General features: G+C 36.2%; 1 protein-coding gene across 1 annotated transcript in view; it reads left to right on the top strand.

Moving 5' to 3' along the window:
• THADA (THADA, armadillo repeat containing) overlaps nucleotides 1–23,411 on the top strand; it is a 172,776-nt gene that overhangs the window by 16,592 nt on the left and 132,773 nt on the right. The window contains exons 2-22 of the mRNA XM_017811614.1: nucleotides 915–1,014; nucleotides 2,019–2,113; nucleotides 2,518–2,648; nucleotides 3,383–3,531; nucleotides 3,684–3,716; nucleotides 4,530–4,578; nucleotides 5,476–5,666; nucleotides 6,321–6,415; nucleotides 6,697–6,917; nucleotides 7,878–8,569; nucleotides 9,234–9,385; nucleotides 9,527–9,682; nucleotides 10,724–10,846; nucleotides 11,764–11,887; nucleotides 13,305–13,453; nucleotides 14,307–14,517; nucleotides 15,886–16,021; nucleotides 16,365–16,501; nucleotides 16,914–17,072; nucleotides 18,239–18,396; nucleotides 23,382–23,407. Coding sequence (XP_017667103.1) covers nucleotides 939–1,014; nucleotides 2,019–2,113; nucleotides 2,518–2,648; nucleotides 3,383–3,531; nucleotides 3,684–3,716; nucleotides 4,530–4,578; nucleotides 5,476–5,666; nucleotides 6,321–6,415; nucleotides 6,697–6,917; nucleotides 7,878–8,569; nucleotides 9,234–9,385; nucleotides 9,527–9,682; nucleotides 10,724–10,846; nucleotides 11,764–11,887; nucleotides 13,305–13,453; nucleotides 14,307–14,517; nucleotides 15,886–16,021; nucleotides 16,365–16,501; nucleotides 16,914–17,072; nucleotides 18,239–18,396; nucleotides 23,382–23,407 — 3,263 coding nt within the window. The 5' untranslated portion in view covers nucleotides 915–938. The remainder of the gene's footprint in view (nucleotides 1–914; nucleotides 1,015–2,018; nucleotides 2,114–2,517; nucleotides 2,649–3,382; nucleotides 3,532–3,683; nucleotides 3,717–4,529; nucleotides 4,579–5,475; nucleotides 5,667–6,320; nucleotides 6,416–6,696; nucleotides 6,918–7,877; nucleotides 8,570–9,233; nucleotides 9,386–9,526; nucleotides 9,683–10,723; nucleotides 10,847–11,763; nucleotides 11,888–13,304; nucleotides 13,454–14,306; nucleotides 14,518–15,885; nucleotides 16,022–16,364; nucleotides 16,502–16,913; nucleotides 17,073–18,238; nucleotides 18,397–23,381; nucleotides 23,408–23,411) is intronic.

Here is a 23,411-nt window from a genome sequence, read left to right as displayed (position 1 = left end):
GGAGTAGATAATAGACCAGGAGATCTTACCAGTGTATAGAAATATATGAAGGGGGGGGTGCAGACAAGATGTGGCTGGGCTCTGTTCAGTGGTGCCCAGTGCCGAGACAGGAAGCCATGGGCACAGACCGAAACACAGGGGGACCTCTGAGGCCAACAGGAAGCACCAGGTATGTCATGAGGGTGTCCGAGCACTGGCACAGGTGGTCCAGAGAGGCTGTGGAGTCTCCATCCGTGGAAATATTCAAAAGAGCTCTGGACGTGGGCCTGGGTAACTGGCTCAGGTGGCCCAGGTTGAGCAGGAGATTGGTCCAGATCCAAAGGTCCCTTCCAAATTCAGCTTTTCTGTTAATAATGAGCTTTTATGTCAGTGAAGCTGTAAGCACATTAAATTTCAACTACTTAAAACAAGAAGAATAACTTGGTCTTTGCAAAATTCATAATAGCAAAGCAGTTTTGTTTGCTACACAGTTCTAACTTGACATCAATACAGTTGAATGAGTTTTGAACAGTAAAACAGAACAACAGAAGTTTTGTTCCATTGCTACCATGCTTCTGTATGATGGTTCCAAATAGTGATCCAGGGTCATGCCAGAGACTATGTAACAAGTGCAGTAAAAACTCCAGTGAGACAGTTTGTCATGCATCTAGCAATTCCTCTTTGCTATGAGTTCCATTTTGTGTCATGCAGTTTGGGTGAATTTTGGATGAAATGCTTGAAATAGTTGAAATTGATAAAATTAAAGAGAGCTATTACTTTGAAAAAAAAATTGCACAGGTAATGCAATAAACATTATTTCAGGATAGTAGGACAGTGAAAAGGAAGTGTTATCATAGAAAGTGTTTGTAATTATGCCTTTAAAACAATGGGACCTGTTGGTTTGAGGTTTTTTTGTTTGTGTATTGTTTTTTAAGGAGGTATTTCTCTAATCAGCTAAAATGGTTTTAAAGAAGAAGAAGGAAATTCAAGTGGATGCATTCTTCCTTGATCATCATCAGCTTGAAAAACTTCAGAGTAAGTAGAGTGTATTTTTCTGAACTAATGTGTGATTTCTCTTGCCTTTGAGTAGTTACTGAAATTGATCTGTGTTTCTGCTTATTATGTTTTATTTCCAGTGGTTTTGCTTTGTGAGTGTCAGCTGTGGTTCATTTTATTTTGTAATGACAATGACTTCTTACCTTGACAGAGTTGAAAAAATCCTTTAGAGCACTGTATTTTTGGTTTGAAAACTCTTCATTTTGTTTTGTCTTTGGTGTGAAGGTGAAAGAAGGTCCTACTTGTGACCCCACTTGCACACCTGTAATTCAGTGATATATGAAGTACTAGCATTAATTTGTGGGTTAATACTGAATTTCCAGGAATCACAGAATGACTGAGGTTAGAAGGGTTCTGTGGAGGTCATTTTTAGTGTATTTTTTCCCAGTCTTTGTGTTTTCTGCGCAGTTAACTTGATTTAAAGATACTGTTCATGTAGTCTTTTATTTTGTGGGGGGGGTTTTTTTGTTTCTTCATGTTTGTTTGATGATATAAACTTCCAGTGATATTTACTTTAAAAAACCCAACACCAAGTAATGCAAGATTTGTATACTAAAGTATACTCAAGTTACTCTGAGATAGTACTGGTGAGGTCACACCTGGTACACTGCATCCAGTTCTTGGCTCCCCAGTACAAGAGCAATATGGACAGAGTCCAGCTAAGGGCTTCTAAGATGCTGAAGGGCCTGGAGCATCCTTCCTATGAGGAAAGGCTGAGAGAGCTGTGATTCAGCCCAGTGAAGAGAAGGCTCAGGGACATCTTACCAATGTGTGAAAAATACCTGATTGGAGGACATGAAGGAGGCAGAGCCAGGTTTTTTTTTGTTCTGAACAGTGATGGGACAGGAAGCCATGGGCACAAACTGAAACACAAGAGATTCCCTCTAAACATCAGGAAACAGTCATTTTATATTATTATAAATTATGTATTGTTTACAGTGTTGTAATTCCTTTCTAAAAAGGGATTTTTCTTCCAAATGTAGAGTTTTCAAAGGCTGAAGAGCAAAACCTGGCTTCTCTGCTTCTGCACTGTGCACAGCTGAGAAATGGCATCCAGCAGATCCAGTGTATTAAACAAGTAAGACTTCACTGTTGGTGGTGTGGTTTTTGGTAACTGTGTCGTGCACTGTTAATGGGGAATACAATTCAAAATAAACTTTGTAATGTTTTAGGCATTCTTGGAAACAGGTAAAAAGCAGTTGTTAGTGCTGCACATACAGTACAGGTAGAAATGTAATTCTAGTACTTAAATTAGTTACTGAAAATGGTGGAAGACAAGTGATACCAAGTTTCCTATTTTGTATGTGTGTATTTTTGGTATTACAGGTGTTCTTGGAACGTTATCTGTCACTTCAAACTCAAAGGAAATATAGTAAAGAGAGGACGGTTTTCCACCATATACTTGGAGGAGAGGGAAATCTGCCACTGTTAATGATAGTGTATCTAGAGCTTTTTGTTCATCCTGTGTTCTTTTGGTTGTAGATTATGCCATTGGTGAAGAAGATGGATCAAAACTCTGCATGTGATCCCATGGTTAAAGCCTGTTTGGATATTTTGGGAGAGATATATTTTTCACTGAGTATGAAGAATCCTTTGAAAAAAGTATTAGCAAGGTAAAAAATTGAACAGTAAGCCTTTATTTTGTTTAAATGCTCTCTTTACCTAGAAGTCAGTAATTTGTCATTCACAACAAATTGCTGTAGCTTAATTACTGAAAATTTGTGGTGCTAATACGTGAATATTAGTACTATTTTTTTTCTGGCTTAGTTAAAAATTTTAATTATAAGTAACTTATCATTGGATAAATAACTTCAGAGTGAAGTATTATTTTGATCTGTTTCATTATTGGAAAGACAACATACTGTGTAATTAGCACTTTGAATTTTAAAATCCAGTGTTAGAATAGAAATTTAGAATGCTTCTGTTAAAAAAAAAAAAACTCAGCTTTGTCAAGAGAAAGGGGTTCAGAGGAATCATAACTAAACTGATTTCTTGTGCCTATTTTTATTGCAATTAAATTTTTCTGTTGCAAAATTACTGCTGTATTTCTTTAGTGAATTTATTACAGCCTTAATGTTTTTTAAGATCCAGTGCTTAGCTGTCTTCCTTTCTTTGTCGGAAGAGATTCATTGTCCCCACTGAGAGGGCTTCTGTTCTGTATTTGATGGCAGGCCAGAGCTTTACACCCATTTGACAGGTTTTCTAGCTGCAAAATTAGAACCTGCATGCTTATTTTGAAACAGACTGTTTCTGTTTATTAGAGTTGTAGCTGACATTGACTTTAGTTGAGTGGATGTTCAACATCTCAGTGTAAGCAAACTGATTGTGCCGTTTCTTGCTGTTGCAGTTCACTGAATGGTCTTCCTGAAGAGTTGATGATGTTAGGTGTGCAAAGCTTTGTGTGCTGCCTTAGGGCAGAACTGAAAACCACAGATGTGTATTTGTACAGAAGAGTCTTGGACAACCTTGCTTCCTGCATGGAGGACTTCAGCTTAGGTACAGTGACATTGAATGTATTGTCGTCTGGTTTGATTTGCACAATGCTGGTTGGCACCTTGGTGCCACACCTGATAATAATGTTTGTAGTTATGTTAAATAGATAGTGCTGACTGGTGTTCAGTACTTAAAATATATTTTCTTTCCTCTAGGTAGAGCAAGTATTAAGAACCTGTTTGAAGAAGGTAAACTTATATTTACAGCAAAATAAGCTTCACTGCAGGTTATTGGGGGAGGGATGGGTATGGGAAGAAGTTACATGAAGTAGACATGAAGATCTGTCAAATCTGATTTCCTTCTGGTTAATTTTCAATAACTAGTACCCTCACATGCTACTTTTTTGTCAAAGACAAGACTTTGATTTGTAGCTTTAATTTCCAGGGGTCAGACTTGCTTTATTGAGCAACCCTAGACATAAATCTGTAAAGTGATTCTTAAAGGGCTGGGGGAGTTGATGCTACTTTGCATGTTGCATTCTTTGTGTTGTGCTTCATAATTAAGTTGGATGTGGAAACACTGAACTGTTAACAATCAGCTACAGCAAACCCAGGCCCACTGGGCAAGTATTTTGTTTGATAGTAATTTGGCAGAAATCTGATTTCTGGTAATGTGGGATTACTTGACATATTGTGCCCTCAGCATGCAAGTAGCGTTCAGCTTCGTGTGGACCTTTTATGGCTGCTGTGTCTTTTTTGGTCATTTCAGCTTTTCGCTGAGGAACCAGAATTCTCAGTGCCTCATAGGAGGGAGCCAAGTGGGTTGGAAACTCTTGTTTTGTATCAGGTTGTTGCAAAACAGCTTGAGATTTTGCTTCAGCATTGCTTGTTTTGGTCTGCACTGAAATGTCAGTTTAATTTGTTGTTGGAGTGGAAGAAACACCACTATATGGATAACTGTTCCTTGTAGCTGGGTATGATGTGTATGTGTGCTTGATTTGCTGGCCTTTTTCTGTTCTATTTCTCTTTTAAGTAAATTCATACCATAATTATTTTCCCTAGTTCTTCAGTTTCTGCAGAAGTCGCTCCTTGACATACAGGAAGAAAACAGGCAAGTGAATTCAATATAAGCTCTATTTTATCTGGTTTTGTTTCACTCTTGCAAGATAATGTGGTTTGGTTTGAAGTATCCCTTTAACTGATGAAAGATGGGAATGTCACTTTAGAGTGATGTGTATTTTAAATAAAAAAGCTGCTGATTTCTTTCTTTTGTGGCAAATATGATATAAAATAACAGAGTAAGGCACTGATACTGTGTTGGAGCTACTACTTCTAAGGGAGATGTTTGAGTTGTGGTTTTGCTATCTGAATTGTAACTAAACAGTGTAATCAGTAGGTATAAAATTCAGGTAGAGTAATACTCTTTCACTTTCCATGAGTGTTTAATTCAGTATTTGTGTTCTGTTTAGTCTGTCACAGCAGTCATCATTTAATACCTTGATATTTTCCATCATTGCATAAAGTGAGGTCTCTTCACTGTGGTCTCTCTCCAAAGGAGGAGGGTGCTTAATGAAGTGTTTTGTACACTGAAAGTTTAGGTATTTTCTATTTTCATGTTGAAAGAAAAGCTGAATCATAGAAATATGCTTTGCACATAGAGGAACTACTTGAAAAATGAGAAAAGAGCAGCACTGCATTCTGTTGGTCTTTTTGGAAAGTTTCTGGAAAAATTCAGCTCTGCTCAGGCAGAATTGAATGAGTGAAAGTTTGTCACAGGAACCTGCAGAAGGGGTAGCAGAATTTGTCATTTTTTTTGTTAACTTCATTTTAACAGACTACCCTTGAGTCCACTTCTCTTTTTCCTGTAGTTACGTATCTGGTCAAGCTATAAATTAGTTTTTATCATTAATTCTTTCTGAAGTTGGCAAAATGTAGGTTTCTGGGGATGGTGAAGAATGGCTTTATTATCCTTCTTGTATGCATGTTTGTCTTTTTTTTTTTCCCACAGAAAGAATCTGGGAAATTGTATTGTTCAGACTCAGTTAATGCATGATTTACTGATAGCCATTAAAGTTTCAATGATGCTTATACAGAAATTACAAGAAAATATCCAGGGAAATCTTTGGAAACACAATGAATCTTTTGTTTGGCAATGTATGTGTAGTTTACTGAAAAGCTCCACAAACTTCCTAATGGATGGTAAGTTTAATAACATTCAAACCCAAATATTTTTATTAACTCAGTATTGTTGTCTTTGTAGTAAATACAACCTGTATGTATAAAAACTTAGTTTAGCTTGAATGGAAATTGAATTAGTGAGACTAAGAGGAGTGGGAACAGTAGTTGGTCCTTTGGTTTGTAGATTGTGATTCTGGAGTTTACAGTTTAACTTATCCTACCGTAAAAAACCAATGTAAATGCTATTACTGATAATTCAGAAACTATCAGAAATGCTTTGGGGACTTGCTGAATGTCTGTGCCTACCAGAAATTTATACACCTCTGAATGACGCTGTCAGAACAATTTATGGGTGCACTATAACTAATTATATTTTCTTCTTATACAGACATTTTTGTACAGTAGAATTTAACGTGTGTCCATAGGCTCTGCCACAGCCCTCCTTGTCTTACTGGGCAGTTCTATATTTTCTATCTGTTAAAAGATATTGACAGTTTCCTATTACACTAGAACATAAATTCATTAATACTTGCTAGCCAGGTGGACACTACAGATTTGTCATTATACAACTACAAGTGGTCTAGGAAAATGCATTACCATTGTTGTAATTTTGATATATGGTTCTAGCACACATTTGCTGCGCTCTAATGTAAAATATCTTTCTCTGCCATTTAGCAACACTCCTGCAAACTGTCCAGACTACGTCAGGACTGGCTGTTATTCTGTTTACTAGAGCTATGTATGAACCAGTTGAGGAATTGCCTTCCTTGGTAAGTGTGTTTCTTCACTAGGACTGTGCAATGTCATGGTGTTGTTACTCTGTGCTGTCAGAGTTGTTCGGAGGGTTTGCTGGTACAGAGACTTGCCAACCTCTGCCTCAGTCTTCAGCTGGGGCGTAAATCTGTTGCTCTCTCCTTGCCATCTGAAATAATAAGACCAGGGTTTTGAATTGAGAAAACTAGTGTACAAGTTCACACCTTCTAAGTTATGCCTGAAATAGCTTTTTCTCCTGTGCTGACATACTGTAATGGGTGTTATTTTGCTGTTACAGGTCAGTGGCTTGCTTCTTGGGACCATGAAGCACACGGGCGTGCCGGCGTGGTTTGTGAGTCACTGTGGGGCTCTGTGCACGGCACAACTCCCTGACTCAGTCCTTCTCTTTCTTTGCCATGGAGCACTGGCTATGCTGGATTGGAAGAATGGCAGCATGGGTGAAAATGGAGAGAAACTATTATTAGATATTGCATCAGTCTTGTTGTCTTTGAGTTCAGAGTAAGTTTGTGTTTTGATTTGTGTTGTTTCATGTTTGGGAGGAGTGGTTTATCTTTCTACTTCTGTTTTAACATAACTCCTTTGGTCCTGGTGAAATATCTCTGTTTTCTGTATAATGATACTAGATTTTGCCACAGATCACATCAGCTTTTTAATATATTCAGAATAACACTGTAAATTTGAAAAATATAAGGATATTGCATAGATAATTCTAAATGTCAATTTATTCTTACACGCTAAAATAAAATTTTGTTTTCTAACATGAGTGGGATTAATTTACCACCTCCTTTATGATATGGTATGTCAGAATCAGTTCTTGTGTAGTCAGATAAACTTTAGTTTCAGGACATTATCCTTCTTAAAAGTTAAGAAGAAAACAAAGTGTGCCAGTTCGTGAAATACTTGACGAAAGATGAGGTTTTCTTTTTCTTACTGCAAGCATTGGCTTCTTGCATCTAATGGCCTTACCAGTGCTATTGGATTGGAGGTTAAAACATGTATTCCGTTCAACCTTTGTTCCTACACTGGAGGTCAGTTTTGTGATTTTTGTTTTTGCACATGGGGACTCAGTTTTGATGGTTTTATATGGCAATGAAAAGTTTTCCTTATATTTTCAAGGAGCATGCAGTAACATAATGCTGCTCAAATATTAGCAGCTACATAGGAATTTTTATTTTTGCTTTTTAAAATGAAGTGTGGCATGTCAGGTTTCTTTTAATGTTTAGGGAGTTTAGCTGTGGCCACTTAATAGCATGGCAGGTAACAAGCATGCACTTTACAACATTCAGTTCATCACTTCTGTGCTCATTCCTTTTCCTTATGGAATGACTAGTGTCTTCTTACCTGTTTTTGTGTAAGGTAAATGAATGTGATGAATAATTATTTTGAAATACAATTTTTTTTTTTTAAAAGTGATAAATGAAAATAATAAACTTTATTTTTGTTTCTTCTTTTTAAAAGGTTAAAAGAATCCAGTGTGGCAACATGTTTGTCTAGAGTCCTTGCTATTTGGACTAATTCAGCGCTGGCTGCCCTTGCTTCGGGCTCTCCAAATCTGAAAATCAAGCTTAATGGGAACTCTGACATAATTGGGAAGGTGCTGGAATACATTTATACACACTGGGACCACCCTCTGGATGCCATTAGGCACCAAACCAAATTGATATTCAAGAATCTTCTTCAGATACACCAAGGCACCATTACTGGATCCAATGAAGAATCAGACCCATTCTTTTCAAGGCTGATAAAGCATTTACTAAGCTTGGATTGGCATGTGAAAGGGAAGTACTCTTCTCTTGGCTGTCTTGTGGAGTGTGTGGGCACTGAAAATATACTACAGTTGGACAGAACAATTCCAGTACAAATCCTGGATGTGATGAATGATCAGTCTCTTGCACCTTATGCTAGTGATCTTCTGGAAACCATGTTTACAAATCACAAAGCCCATTTTTCTTCGAGTTTTCGAGAAAGCACCTGGATTGATCAGTGGCACAACATCTGGGTTTCTCCTCTTCTAGTAATACTATGTGAAGGGAACCATGACCAAACTACTTACATAATAGATTACTATTTACCAAAATTACTCAAATGTAACCCTGACAGCCTGAGCTACATGATTAGAATTCTTCAGGCCTCTGCAGATGCTAATCTGGGTAAGAAAATAAATTTAGTGTTTGTAATTATAATTGCTTTTTTAAAACAAAAATCTCAGACATGATTTCTGATCTATTATTGTTGTTAGAATTAACTTGGGAGAAAAATTCTAGATGGTTATGATTGCTATTTAGTATTTCAAGGTGAAAGTCATAATAACCACAAGTGTGTCTTCATGACATGAGCAAAATAATTACTATTCCTTCCCACCTAGTGGGTGCCTTACTGTTCGCTTCAAATGCCAGGGTTTATTATGTATCTGTATTTCCTTCTACTGTTTTTTGGTTCCACTGTTGTTTCTTACACGGGCGTGTCCAGTAACGGGGTTTTACAGACTGTTTTTTCTTGCAAATATGTGCACATGAGATTTATGTTTCTCTTTTAGTTTTTGATGTGATTTAGTGTAATTCTAAAATAATGGCTTGTGAGACCTCGTAAGGTCTTCTTTTTCATATGTGTCCAAGATGAAGCTTCTCAGGAACCAGGCAATTTAGAACTAGTTTAATCTATAACAGGACCATCTTTTGGGATTTACAGGTTAGAAATAAAAGGGAGTGGAGGTCGGTCATGTGGAAAGTGTTGGGAGTTTCTGACAAGCATTGCAAACAGTACATTGTTTGCATTACTCGAACTATAATTATTACTAGTTTTAATTTTTTTTAGGCTCTTGTAGTACTAGAGGAGCTCTTGGAGCATTAATGGCATGCCTGAGAACTGCCAGGGCTCACGGACACCTGGAGCTTTCAAATATCATGAGCAATGGTCTTGTATCCACTGAATGTATAAAACAAGGTCTAGTTCATCAGCACAGTCAGGTAAAGGTCAACCTTTTATGTGTACTTTTAAATTAGAACAATTGCTTTGATCCTGATCCCTATGTCAGCATGGTTTTAAAACAAAGATATCATCATAGGTGCCAGTAACTGTTTTATGGTTAACTTCCAAATATCTTTCAGGTTTGCATTGATGCTTTAGGTTTACTTTGTGAAACCCATCGTACCACAGAAATTGTGTCTATGGAAGAAATGCAACTAATTCATTTTTTTATGATGTACAACTTGAACAGTCAGTCTCCTTCAGTAAGGCAACAGATCGTTTCTATACTGAGAAAGGTAATTTCAAATGTTAAGCAATGTCTAATGTTCCTGTTACATTAGTTATAGTGACATTAAAAAAAAAATTTCCTGAATATGTTACGAAGCTGCTCATCTGAAAGAATAGAAGCTCTAAGGCTAAGACTTTGCTGTATGCATTACCCAGCTGAATGGTGTTAAGTCATTGCAGGCAAGGATGACTTAAACAAAAGCTCAAGTGGTAGGCACAGTAATTTGGTCGGGAATGGTTGCGGATGTTGCTTTAACCCGTCAGTGCGTGCGCAGTTTACCAATAGCAAATCAATGTGCTGTAGGGTAAGCAATGAACCTCGTGTTACCTTTGCTGCAGGCTCAGATTGTGCTTACATAGACTTGTCACACCTCAGGCAAATTCACAGTCACTTAATCAGCCTCAGAAACCTCATGTAGGTAAAATGAGAAAATGGTGAATGCATAAAGAACGTTTTGGAAGACATTAATGGGAAAAGAAAACCGTGTGGAAGGAGAAAATAACTAATTTGAGATGGGTGGTAAATGAGGAAATAGGTTTGCAGAAACAAAAGAGAAATATAACTCTTTCAATTCTCGCCTGGTGCAGACTGAGGAACATGAGATGGAAGAATTGTGTTAGAGGGAGTGTAATAAGAAAGGGGATACTACCAGGGGGTAATAAAAGAGATAGAGGAAGCATTCTATAGGTGCTAGTCAAACTCTTAACGAGATACTGAGGCTGTAAAAATCATATGCATTAATTGAACTTTTTTATATATTCCACAGAAAATGAGGAGGTGGGAGGAGAAGACTAGGCATGCATTTAAGGAGGAAGATGAAAGAAGGTGTTGGAGGTCAGAGGGAGGGGAATAAAGGTCACAAGAGAGATGGGAAGCAAATCCTTGGTTTTGGAGGGGAGAGAGAAGGATCTGTTCTGTGTTGTGTTGTGTGCAAACTTCCTAAATATTACAAACAATATGATCTGGAAAATAAGGTGAAAATCTGCCTTTCCCTTATTTAACTGTCAATGATTCTTGCCTTACCTGTGTTTTGCTTTTGTTTTAAAAGTTATTTTGTAGGATACAAGAAAGTTCCCAGGTGCTTTATAAATTGGAGCAAAATAAAACCAAGCAAGAGTTACTTGAAAACTCAACTACAATGCATCCTTTGGGGATTTTGCAGCAATATAAAGTAAGTTAGACTGCTAGCCATACAGATGTAAGAGGTGGGATAGCATTTCTGAAAGTTTGTTGTTCTTGAACAGCTCTGAGTAAGTTAGGCTGTGTGTGTATTAGGAAATAGTGCAGTGCAGAAGGAAAAAAAATCTGTAAAACCAAACAGTGCTGAGGAGCTTGTCCACTCTGATGCACTTACACAGGTTAATTTTGGCTAAATATACTGTTGTTGATGAACTGAGTGCCCATTAGTAGTTGGGTGTGTCTTCAAGGTCAACGTTTTTCAAAAGCAATAAAGATTATTATCTGAGTGGTTGCTCCATGATGTGAATTAAAGCAGCAGTAAGTGAGGAATGGCTGGAGATGTAACCACAATCAAAAAAAAAAGAATTGGGTAAATGTCCTGTCAGCTGTTGGCCATTTAGTAGTGAGTTTTAAATGATGTGTGTTACCTGGACTTCAAATAGAGATCAGTTGAGCTTCAGCCTTTTTCTTCTCTCCAGAATGATCAGTGAGTGAGAGAATGACTGAGAGAGCTTCAATATGAAGACTTCTTTTGTTTTTGTCCTTTTTAAGGACAAATTAGGCTTTATTTAAAGGCTCACATCATTGGTTTCTTTGTGTTAAACTTTCTTTGTCTCGAGTTCTACTTTTCTGGGTCAGCTAATTTTCAAGTTTTGATACAATGGCCATCTTTTTGTGGGAGTGGGTAAGGGAAACTCTTGGGTTAAAAAATCCCAAAGGATTGTCCAGCCTTCACTGCCTCTAGGAAACAAGAAATTTTGTCAGTACTACAAAGGTAGGCCTCCCATTCTTCCAAAATTAACTGTAAGGTCATAATTTTCTGGGTAACATGTAAAGCAGAATGTCCTGAATTTGGTTACTTAGACTTTTGCTTGTAGTGCATCTTAAATTTTTTCTTGTGATTTTCAGGATTTCATGTCGTCTGTATGTGACAGACTTTTTGAGGTATTGTTTCCTGGTTCATCACACCCAACCAGATTTTCTGCACTAAGTATTTTGGAATCAATAGCAGAAGTATTTTCTGTTCCACAAGGTGAGAAGCCTAATTTATAGACTGGAGGAATGAGTGGTATTGGAGAAGATTCTTTTACACCATCTAATAAATTTCTGTCAAAGTAAAATAGTATTCTTAGTCCTTAATTTTTATGGCATTTCCTGGGTTGATTTCATTTTACCTGAAGGAAGGATTGTAAGTTTTATTGGAAAAAGGAATATTGAAGTGAAAGCAAATGTTTATAGCCTGTTGAGTGTCTTCCATATATTGGGATTCTCTTGCATATCCTGTTTTTTAGCAAGGGTTTTCAATGAGTTTTTGTTATTATGAACAAAACTTCTGGACAAGTTCCAATATATTTGATAACTTACTCCTTTATCCTGTTCAAACATCTTGATAATTTAAAAAACTGAGTTCATAAAAACTCTTGATTGAAAAACCTTGCATCTCCTCATGATATTATTATACAAAATAAGAAACAGTTTTAATGACCAGTTAATGATGTTGTGCTGCTGTTATTTTAAATTTTCTTCATGATGTTATGGAACCCCAATTCAAGATGTATTAGTTAGAGCCTTGGAGTACTGATGGTCTTGCTAAATCTCGTCTTGGGATCATATGGCCAACATAAAAGTATGTTTTCAGACTTAAATTGTACCTTCTTTTTTTTTTTTAAGAAATTATTTATGTAAGATTAAGGTTGATTTTGAAAGAATAAATGTTGTCTTGTTAGGTCTTTTCTCAAAACACCTTGATAAATGATGAACACATTAATTTTATTATTATGAGTATGTAGTATATTGTTACTGCCTTTTTTCAATAGAAAGTTGTATTGAGAGTTTATAAAAAAAGCTTAGGACTTCAGAAACCTGATGTTGCTTTTATAAAGGAGGTTTAGTTGCTGTTGTGTTCTCTGCTGGATGGTGGTGCACATGTTTACATCTTAAAAATTCTGACTTCTTTATAGCATCATATCAGTCACCAGAGGTCATGACTCCTTTACATAAAAATTAAAAGTAAAATATTGTAATGGCTTACATTTTGGGGGATTATTCCTATGATAGAAGAACCCAAAAGACCAAACGCCAAAACACACTGAATTTTTTAAACCTTTTTTTGAAAGTAATTATTGTCTAATATTACATACTTCCAGGAATATAATTTTCAAACAAAGTGCTGAATTTAAAGGGAATAAATGGGATTCTGTTTTTGGCAATAAGTTACTTTCAGTATTACTAAGAGTAATTTTTTTGGATAAGGTAAGCTTCTTTTTCCCCCAGCAGTAACTAGGGTATTTTAAGACCTGTTAAGACTAGTAAGTTAAAGTTTTAGCTAAAGCATTATTCTGACCTTGTTGTTATGCTTCTTGTAGTGTAGTGAAGCAGAATGTGAATACAGTGCTTATTGTGGAAAGAGTTACAGCAAAATTATCTAAGCCATTGATTTCTTTGAATAGGTCAGGCACAAGTTTTTCAGTTGGATCAGGTGATTGATTCTACTCGTGTCCAGACTTTGATCCAGTGTTTTGCCAGTACTTTTGAGGAAGTGAAAGTTCTGGCATTTGGGCTTTTGATGAAACTACGTGATGTTGCATTTAATTTCCAGGTATGGAATTTGAGAGAGTTTAAAGGGAGTAATTTTGTGAAAGATGAATGTTCTGTATTATACCAGGTACTTGGGTTAGGTACAAAGCACAATTCCTGAAACTTGGAAGTCAACCCAAGTTATCTGCAGTAGTGTTCATTGCTAACATATTTTATATATTTTTATACAGCTTCTGCCCTTACCTAGGGAGGCTTGTTTTACCAATGGATGAAGGCATTTGGGAAGTTCATTGGCTGTGACTGTGAACTATCAGAGAACTCTGTGACTGTGAACTGTCAGTTCATATGAACTCCTTGCTTAACTGTGACTTCCCTTTGGAAATGACTGAGGCATTTTGACTTGGTTATTCTTGTATTTTAAGAAATTCAGCTCCTCGTTTTTTTCCTTTCTGATTGATTTCAGATTTCATTATATGATGATATTTTTTAATTTCTCACAAATTTTGCCCTTTGAACTCAATACTGATTTTTTTGCTTTTTAATTAATAAAAGGTGACTTTTAAATTAATAAGTACTGATGAACAGATACTGTTTCCTGGTAGACTACGCTTCTCTGTGATGTCCATTAGCAGATAAAACACAGTCATGTTCCTATGAAGTGCAGTGTGATTGAATATTCCTTTATAAATGACTTTCCCCATCCTCAGTGTGTATGTAATTGTATGCTTGCTGAATACATGCACATGCATGTTTTGACTGTAAGGTGATCAGTGCACAAAATAACTGTTTTTCTTCAGAAATATGTACCAGCAAACTTAATGAAAACCAGATTCTCAGATTTCAGGGTGGTAAATAGCTTAATTAAATCAATATGAAAGCTCAAAAAATGAGCATTATTGTTGGTTTTTTTTCAGGATTCTGGAAATATAGATCTTCTATTCCAAGCAGCAATGGATCTTAGCACAAGTACCAAGCCATATGATTGTGTCACTGCTTCGTATTTGTTGAACTTTTTAGTACATCATGAAGGATTGCAGCATATTTGTTTAGGAAAATGGGTTGAGCATAACACCCAGGTGGATGAAAACACATTAGTGAGTATAGTGGAGAAGAACACTTTGGCAGGTAATATTTTGGGGGAAAAGTTTTTTATATTTATTTGAAACTTTACTGCTTTTCCTTATGGCTTTTTGGTAGTGGGCTTAGTAAGAGATGCTTATTTCTAGCAGGATTTTAAGTATATTTTGTTTTGCTGTTAAGAAGCCAGGTGCCTGGCTTAATCTGGATTTGTGTTGAAGTTATTGAATATCCTAGAAGATGGCTTTTGTTATTATTTTGACAAGTGACATTGAGGCCCAGGTAGTGAGCCCGGTGAAGCTGGGCACATGAAGTGCAGGGAAAGGAGCCTCTGCTTCCTCTAAGACCTCGGTCACCCAAAGGGAAGGCAGCAGTAGTTGGTCTGTGTATGTTCCAGTACTTGATGTTTGCAAAACTGCCCCTTGTTGCTCTGGTCATTGGAAGCCTTTTTCTGAGTAATTTTCAGTCCTGCACATACACATCCACAGTAATCAGGCTTTGTTCATATCTGGAATATTTTTCTTTGGTTTAGTGCCCCTGGATGAAAGATGACAGGGCTCTGGAATTGGCAGGTTTAGCAAATTTCTTAATCAGGCTTCATGCACCTTTTGTAATTTTCAATACAACTAAAGTATTTAAATTCGTTATTTGTAATAAACAATTTTATATAATTCGTAGATTTTTAGTAAACTAAGTATTGTGTACTTTTTGTGCCATTATTGTCTTCTCTGTAGATGCCTATTAATACTTCATATGCAGTGAAATAGTGATTTTGAGACATGGTTGTTTTTGCCATAAATGGAGGAAATGTTTGGATAACCTCATGTCTCATTGCTGTAGAGTATCTCCTGTTGTTAGTCATCCATGGTTCCTTGTTAGAGTCTATATTTCATTCAGATTCTGACACTGAGATGCTGGAAGGTATAATTAAAATAGGCACATGTATCCTTGAAAACTGGTCAGGTTCTTTAGCAGAAAACAGAGGGTTCAGATATTTAACCACGAACTTTTGGTGTTTAGTATTCTGCTGAACTGGAGAGACACATTATATTAATGTGCCTCTTAAGGGTGAAGTCTGACTTGCAGTGTGTCATAGGTGACTTCTTGTGACTTCATCATAACCTGTGGGATTGTCCCCAAATGTAGGATCAGGATTGGGCTTTTCACAGCTACCATTTGATTCAGATAGATTAAATTGACTATACCAAATATTGCTGGAGTTTAGGTTACTGAAAATCAACAATAACCTGTATTTAAGATACAAAACAGAAAAATGTGTAAACAAGAAAACTGAATTTTCCATTGAATTGTTGTGTAAACAGGCTTTATTCCTTAAAATACCTCTTAAAGCAGATTTATTTCTTAGAAAATACAATATATATGTATAATGCAAATCTGTGCTTTTAAAAATTTTAGTTATCAAGCTTTTGTTGATGAATGTCGAAGAAGAAATATTCCAAGCCAAGAAGTCTCTGCTTCGAGCAGCAGCATCATTCCCAATGTATGGGAGAGTGCATTGTATAACTGGAGCTTTGCAGCAATTATCCTTTAAGTAAGTAAAACATACTAAGTTGTAACTCCATGTTTAAGTGCAGTGGAAGAGCTGTTCAGGAGAACATAAAAGCATACAGTATTATTTATAACAAAATCCAGAACCTGGATCTGGCTGCTGCAGTGTTTAGCTGGCCCTTTCACACTTCCTTTATATGTGTTAAACTCAGCCTTAGGACTTTTCAATCTGTACCCTGTTTGTAGTTTTCATAAATACCATTGTGGAAGTGTTTGTAATTTCAGCTCTTTCTTTTAAATTTAAAATTATTTTTAATCCATGTTATGATGTTTTTGATTGTGATTTTGGTTTTGTTTTTTTTTTNTTTTTTTTTTTTTTTTTTAAGTAACTTGACACTGGTATCTGAATGGAAGGAAATGGTGACCAGGCTCATTCTGATGTCATACAAACTCTCTGCTGTGGTATCACCAGTAGTACAGAGCTCATCACCAGAGGGTCTTATTCCAATGGATACTGATCCAGGTAAAGAAACTAACAAACAGAATCCCCAAAGAATTCTGTTAAAATCTGGTGCCCCTGAAGTTCTGTTTGTTTTGCAGTGATTAAGAATTAGAATGAGCACCCCTCCCTTTCAGTTTCTTGTTGTATATCATAATCTTAAGCCACTCTTTTAACTTCTGATAAAGGTTGTCCTGACTTCTGCACTAAAAAGCCCCCGATTGTGTTGTTGCATCACTTCAACAGATACAAGAGGGGGACTGTAAATTCAGTTTTCTTCCTTAATCATTCTAATCACCATAATTTTACATTTTTATTTTTTTTAATGCTAATAGCTTTCTTTTGCACTTATACACCCAAAATTAATTACATCGGTATAAAGAACTTGAAGTAAAAGACTAAACCATCTTAAATATCCCTCTTGTTTAATATGCAGAAAGTGCAGGTCGTCTGCAGATGATTCTGAATGAGATACAACCACAAGACACGAATGATTATTTTATGCAAGCAAAAATTTTGAAAGAACACTGCAAAGAAGAGTCTGAAAAGCTGGCTGACCAGAGACCAGTGAAAAATACTTGCACAGAAATGAGAGGTAAATCCAGTGCTTATTAATTTATTAATTTATTAATTAATCCAGTGTATTATTAATTTAACAAAGGTATTTTTTATGGAGTAGGCATTTTATGTGGGTTATCAAAATTGAAAATTACTTGCTCCATATAATGTTTCAGTTCTTATCTCTCAGCAGCTAGTTATTTGGACATGATTTTAAAGACTAATTCACTGTCTTTCTGGAAGACTGTGGTTAATCTCTCTTAAGGCACTAGTGAAGTTTAGTTGTTTTGATATTGGCCTGGACTCTATTGCCCTTACTGTGCTGGCCAGGTAATCTTTGACACCTTTTCTATCAAGCAACACTTCTGATGCATTTCTTGTTGAAAGGTGTTACTATGATTTCCCTTTCCAGTGTACACAAGGCTAATGGGGAATATGTTCGTGCAATACAACTTGTTGCATGAAATTACATAAACAGAAACTTCAGTTAAAAAGATTCCAGTGCTAAAATGTTAGGTAGTATTTGTCTGTTTTAATGAATAGCAGCTATGAAATTAAGCCTTATAGTGATAAGGAAATTGTAAGCTTTGGTGTCTTTAGTGTAGGCCAGAATAAATTTATAGAATATCTGTACATTTTTAAATTTAATCGTTTGTGCAAGCTTTTGAACTTCCTTTCCTCGCTTGTTTTTTTCTGTGTTTAAAGTAATTTTGATCTGGCTGTATGAAAGAAGTGGATAAATACGTAAAAGTGTCACAGCGGCCGCCAGGTGGGGGTGTTGCGCTGTAAACGCAGTGCATTTGCGAGGCCTCTCCCTTCTGGAAGGTGTACTGTGAGTGATGGGTTTAGGAATGATGGGGAGCTTGTTGGAGCCTGGCTCCAAACTTGTAGATGTTTCTATAGTTCAGTGTGCTGGTAAATAACAATTGTGACCCAAAGGCCTCTACTCTTTAAAATAGCACTGTTCTGGTAAAATGTTCATGCTACAGCCTTTCCCAAGTGAAATAAAGTACAGCAAGTGTTGAGGAGCGGAAACAATTAGGGTCAGCAGCACTGACTTATCTTTTGGGTAGGCAAGTTTGGAAATTTTTTCTTAGTTAATTGTGTTTTCTAAGAAGATCAGGCTAAGTGCAGTTTAAATTACACGTCTGCAACTGAGAACCTTGACTAACACTGTTGCATTTGGTGGTTTTTATTTTTAAGGTAAAGAAAGGCAAACGTGTGATGTCACGGCTCAAATGGTTCTTGTATGTTGCTGGAGAAGCATGAAGGAAGTATCTCTGCTCCTAGGGACACTGTGTAAACTTCTGCCTTCACAGACTACATCTGAACCTTCAAATGGGTTGATTACTATAGAACAGGTAGGGGAGTAATTCTTATTATAATGCCTGCAATGTCTTTTTGGGTAGTAGTGAGAGGAAGGCAGTTTTCAGAAAGCTTTTTTCTTAAGTCTACTTCCCTATATGGGCCATTCACTTAAGAGTTGGTCTTGATGATCCTTGTGGGTCCCTTCCAACTCAGAATACTCTGTGATTCTGTATGGGAAAAGTTGTGGGGTTTTAATTTTTTATTTTTTGTATTTGCCATGTTCTTGTGGTTTTCTTGGTTTATTATACTTGGTTAACAGTCTTGTTTTTGTGAAGTGATGTTCAGAAAGCATAACTACAGTAGAAACATGTAAGTGAAGAAATTATCATTATTATTATTGACTTCTAACAAACAAAAGAAACTAGCAAACTCAAGGAATATTAATTCTAATTGTATTGGGTTATTTATGAGATGTATGCTGTGTTTGGGGATACCAATGCCTGCCTGTCTCCCCACCCTTTGTTGCTCTCTCTCTTGGTATATATAAGGCACTTATAGAGCTGCTAAAAATCTTCTAAGCTGATGTCATATTCAGAATGTCTTCTGTTTCATTTTACTTAAAGCTCTTCATTAATTAAACTTCATAGCCAATAGTTCTAAAAGTTAAACATGCTGACTAGTCTTAATCTTGTCCTCCATAGGAGACTGAATTATGAATAATTTGTATGTAATGTGACTCTCTTTTTCCTCCAATTTTTTTGATTTAAGGGATCAGAAATGTTAATATGCCATCTGGGTCTCTTGTAGAGTGTTGAGTTTGATGTTTACAAGAAATTAGATTACCACAGGCATTTATTTGGGAAATATTTTATGTTTATTAAATTTCTGTTTTTAATTGATGACCTTTTCATTTCCATATGGTTTCAACAAAACCAGTCTCTCCATGGAAGATTGAAATATGCAAGACTTACTACTTTTTAACTTCTTTTTCTTTCCAACAGAAAATACTTAGTTTTTCCTTAGGTGTTAGAGCTTTCCACCTTAAAATAATTAATAGTAGAATGGACTGTAAATCTTATTTGTTATGTTATCTATTATTGGGTGTCCCAGAAATAGGGTTGGCATCTTTATTCTTGTGGTGTCTCTACCCTTCATGTTTTCATCTGGTTAACAGCTGTGCTTGTATTGTTGCAGGAGTCTGGAGGGTAGATGAGAGAACAGATACTCATTTCCACCATTATGGTCATTAATTTGCACCAGGTCGAAAAGGAATGAGTTGGCTTTTACTGTAGCATCTCTGTCTTTAGAAAGCAGACATTAGTAGATACCCTTTCAGAAATGCTGTGTTATTAAGCAAGGAGCTGGACTTCGATGATCCTTGTGGGTCCCTTCCAACTCAGGATATTCTGTGATTATATGAAGATACCTTCTCTTCCTATAGATGCCTCCTTAGGTTATATATGCTTCAGATGTCTTCCTGTAAAACAGAATGTCTGCATTCTAATTTGAAGAATGCTAACTGATTTGAAGTCAGTTTGAAACCCTGATTTTCCTTAGGCTTGCAAGGAAATACACATAGGAATACAATTTCACTGAATGTATACAAATAGAAGTACTGTGGGTGTTTTTTCTGCATTTTTGAAATTGGCATTACTGTATTGTACCAAAAAAAGGTGATTTCATCATAAATGACTGAAAATGTCAATACTATAACTGCTGTGGCTTCAGACTTCTATTAAACACTTTTTGGTGTTGACAAGTAAGACAATTGGATTTTGGAATCTTATGCATGTAGAACCTTCCTTTAAAGTTGCCTGTTCTTTTTCTTCATTCTGTAAGTATTAAAAGAGATTTAAGAATACAGAGAAGAAAATCTCGAGAGAAACCTTGGTCATCTTGCCTTGAGTCAGGACTAAGTGATCGTTGAAAAAAAGTCTGATAGCACCGCTTGACCGGTCTGTTGTCATCCTGTTGTAAACCTTCCCATCTTGTACCTATGTAGGAGACCTTGGCAAAGGCAGCTCATGTATGATACTTTGTTGTTGCTGCTAGGAAGTTGGGACAATATCAGATTTACTCTCTCCTTGTCTTTTGAGTTAGAGATTGGGTTTACATGGCATTTGATACCACTGTGCACACTGACTGTAACATCTTCAGCTCCGTGGTGTGGAAATGTGTGTATAGAGCAGCCTCAAAATACTGTATCTGGAGTCGCAGTCTTCAAAGTCTAAGCTGTTCTACCATGGTTGCTTTGCCTTCAGAAGCAGACATAGGAAGGGCATAGAATATCTGGAGTATAGTAAATCTCTCTATTCAAATACCTAATCGACTTTTCATTTTCCATCTGATCCTAAAAGTCCAGTGATAACAGGCTCAAAGGTCTGCCTGTTAAGATGGTCAATACAAATAGTATCATGTCCCAGTACCACCAGGTAATTAGCAAAACAATATCTAATGAAGACTGTGTTGAGTTTGTCATATGATCTGCAAATCATGAGAGTGCTCCAAGCCTGGACGAACCTTAGCTCTTCCTCAAACTCCTGTTTATCTCACCTGTGAAGTTTAAAGACTGCTTTGAGAGATAAGCTTGCCAGAGCTGTATGCCAAAGTGAAAAGACTTAGTTGTCCCAATGCCAGGAATTCTGCTTGTGTTAACCCAACAGTTCCAAGAGAGCTGATCTGAGTCCTTGTGATGGAACACTGAATTGACAGAAGGCTTGTAGGTACTGACAATCCTCAGTACTTGCTACTTATTTGTGCCATCAGTGCAAAAATGTGGCTCCCTTTGCTGCTTTGGAGCAGATGGAAGCAATTTGTTCTACTATAGGAAGAATTAAAAAAAAAAATAAACAAAACCCCCAAACCCACCAAAAAAACCAACCTCTCTTCAGTTCTTAATATAATCAGTCTTATCTCCTCTGGAGGTTCATAGTGTTTGGCAATATTTCACAGACTACAATTAGTTTTGAATTGAGATGCTTTTGCAGTCCTTTGTGCATTTTAAGCCATCCTTTATTAATGGTTTGAAAAAAACCCACCATCTAGAAGAACCTTACTACAGTGGCATCTTATTTATGTGGAGGCACAAATGTACCAACCACTTTTCAGAGCCCTCTGAGAATATCCAGTACAGAATTTATGTCTTGAATACTGATATTCTTGGCCTCAGCAGCAAGTGTGACCCTGTAAATTGTTCACTGTTGATTTAGTAACACTAACCTGTTGTATCCTAGATTTTTGACCAAGATGATCGAATGTATTTATTATATTTGCTCCCTATTCCATATTTGAGTATTTTAACTTCATCAGGGGTGCTATTTCATGAGCAAGCAAAGTTGGTAGAGGCACCTTGTATTATAGCTGCTGTCGGTCTTCATGATGTTGTAGAAAATGTGAATTCTTTGACCTCTCCATCATGATGTATGAAGTACTGTTTTTCTGACGTGAGGAAGCTGGACACTCATGGATGGCATGATGCCATTGCATAAGAATCCATGCCTACACACTTACCTCAGGCTCAGAGATGTTATTTGCAAGAACTGAGTTATGCCAGTGCTTTTTCTAGCCTGTGAGCTCAATTTGATGCAAGCTTCTAGTCAGTATGGCTGTTGCAAATAGCTCAGAAGTATAAATAGTAAAGTTGAAAGTTACATGACAAAAAAAAGAATCATATGAATTGCTCTAAAAATGTAAGTGTGGTGGTGGAACAGGGTGGTAAATTGATTTGCCTGTGTATGGTTTCCTTGTTTCGGTTTTGTTTACACACCTGGAGAGCTGGTCTGTGTGGGTCAGTTCCTTCTGAATAAAGGGCACTTACTCCTTCTTTTTGGGCTAGAAAGCTGAAATGAAACCCTGTGGATACATAAACTACCTTAAAATCAACTCAGAGAAATAACCTTTTTAGCTCAGGTATTTCCAGTTATTGTGTGTTTCGTATTAGGTGAATTTTAGCTACAGGAAATAATAACTAGACTGTCTCAATTTTTTTTTTTTTTAACTGTTGCAATCTCATTACTTGGGTAATACAAATTATTTAACTGGAGGATGAAAAGCTATATAGTTAGATATGGCTAACTTCTCTGACAGCTTAATTACTTGTCAAACTATTAAAGTATTAAAATCATAAGTAACAGAATAAGTAGAATTTTATAAGAAACTTGATGTGATTTTATGCATGGTCTTATATAAAAGCTTAAAGAAACTTCTGCTGGAGAACTTTTAGGAAATACTCTTGAGGAAAATTTTGCATAATAGAATTAAGTATGTGCTATGCATTTTAAACAAATCAAATTGGAAGTTTGATTTAGACTTGAAAGTTGATGAGAATTAGAGCAAAAAACCCAACAAATAAAACAGCTTAGTTTAAAAACTTGGTATCCTGATAGAACTCTAGAAAGTAACTATGAGTAAAAGTTTAGATGTCCCATTTGCCTTTTTGACACTTAAATATAGCTCTCGTTGCTAAATACATACAACATCTTTTTCATTTTAAAAGTGTTTCTAAGAGTCCACAGCAATTATGCAGAATCCTAGAACCTTAAAGATACCTAAGGTAGATTTGTTTTCCTTTGGCACAATTTTTAGAGTTTGAATTTCGTATCTTCGATGTTTTTGTAGATGTTTGTTTCTGCTGTTATGCTTTAGCAGATATTTTCTTTGGGATTTTAGGTAAGAGTGTAGGCAGACAAGAAAGATTCAAAATTTTCCTCTGAAAATAAGGGTCGTCCCTTTCTTCTCTTAAAATCTGTATACCTCTTGGACAAATAATCAATTTTATGTCCTTTTTTTTTTTTTTTTGCTTTTTTTGAGGATCCAGAACTACCCTTTTGACCTGAAAAATTGAGTATAATATTTGTTGTTTGTTTGGGTTTTTTGTTTTTGCTTTTTTTTTTTTTTTTAATTATAGGACTTCTAGTTACTTTTTGCTTGTACCAGTGACCTTTTCAACCAGGGGAAGGATTGCTGCTTGTGACTGCAGAATACTTTGCATACATAAATGAATTGTGTATATCTAATTTCACTTTTTTTTTTTTTTTAGGTTAAAAATATCGGTGATTACTTTAAACAT

This window comes from Lepidothrix coronata, unplaced genomic scaffold (genome assembly GCF_001604755.1).
Source record: "Lepidothrix coronata isolate B3197 unplaced genomic scaffold, Lepidothrix_coronata-1.0 Scaffold33, whole genome shotgun sequence".
Taxonomy (NCBI): domain Eukaryota; kingdom Metazoa; phylum Chordata; class Aves; order Passeriformes; family Pipridae; genus Lepidothrix; species Lepidothrix coronata.
Note: the sequence above shows the minus strand (reverse complement) of the source record. Positions and strands in the feature narration are given on the sequence as shown.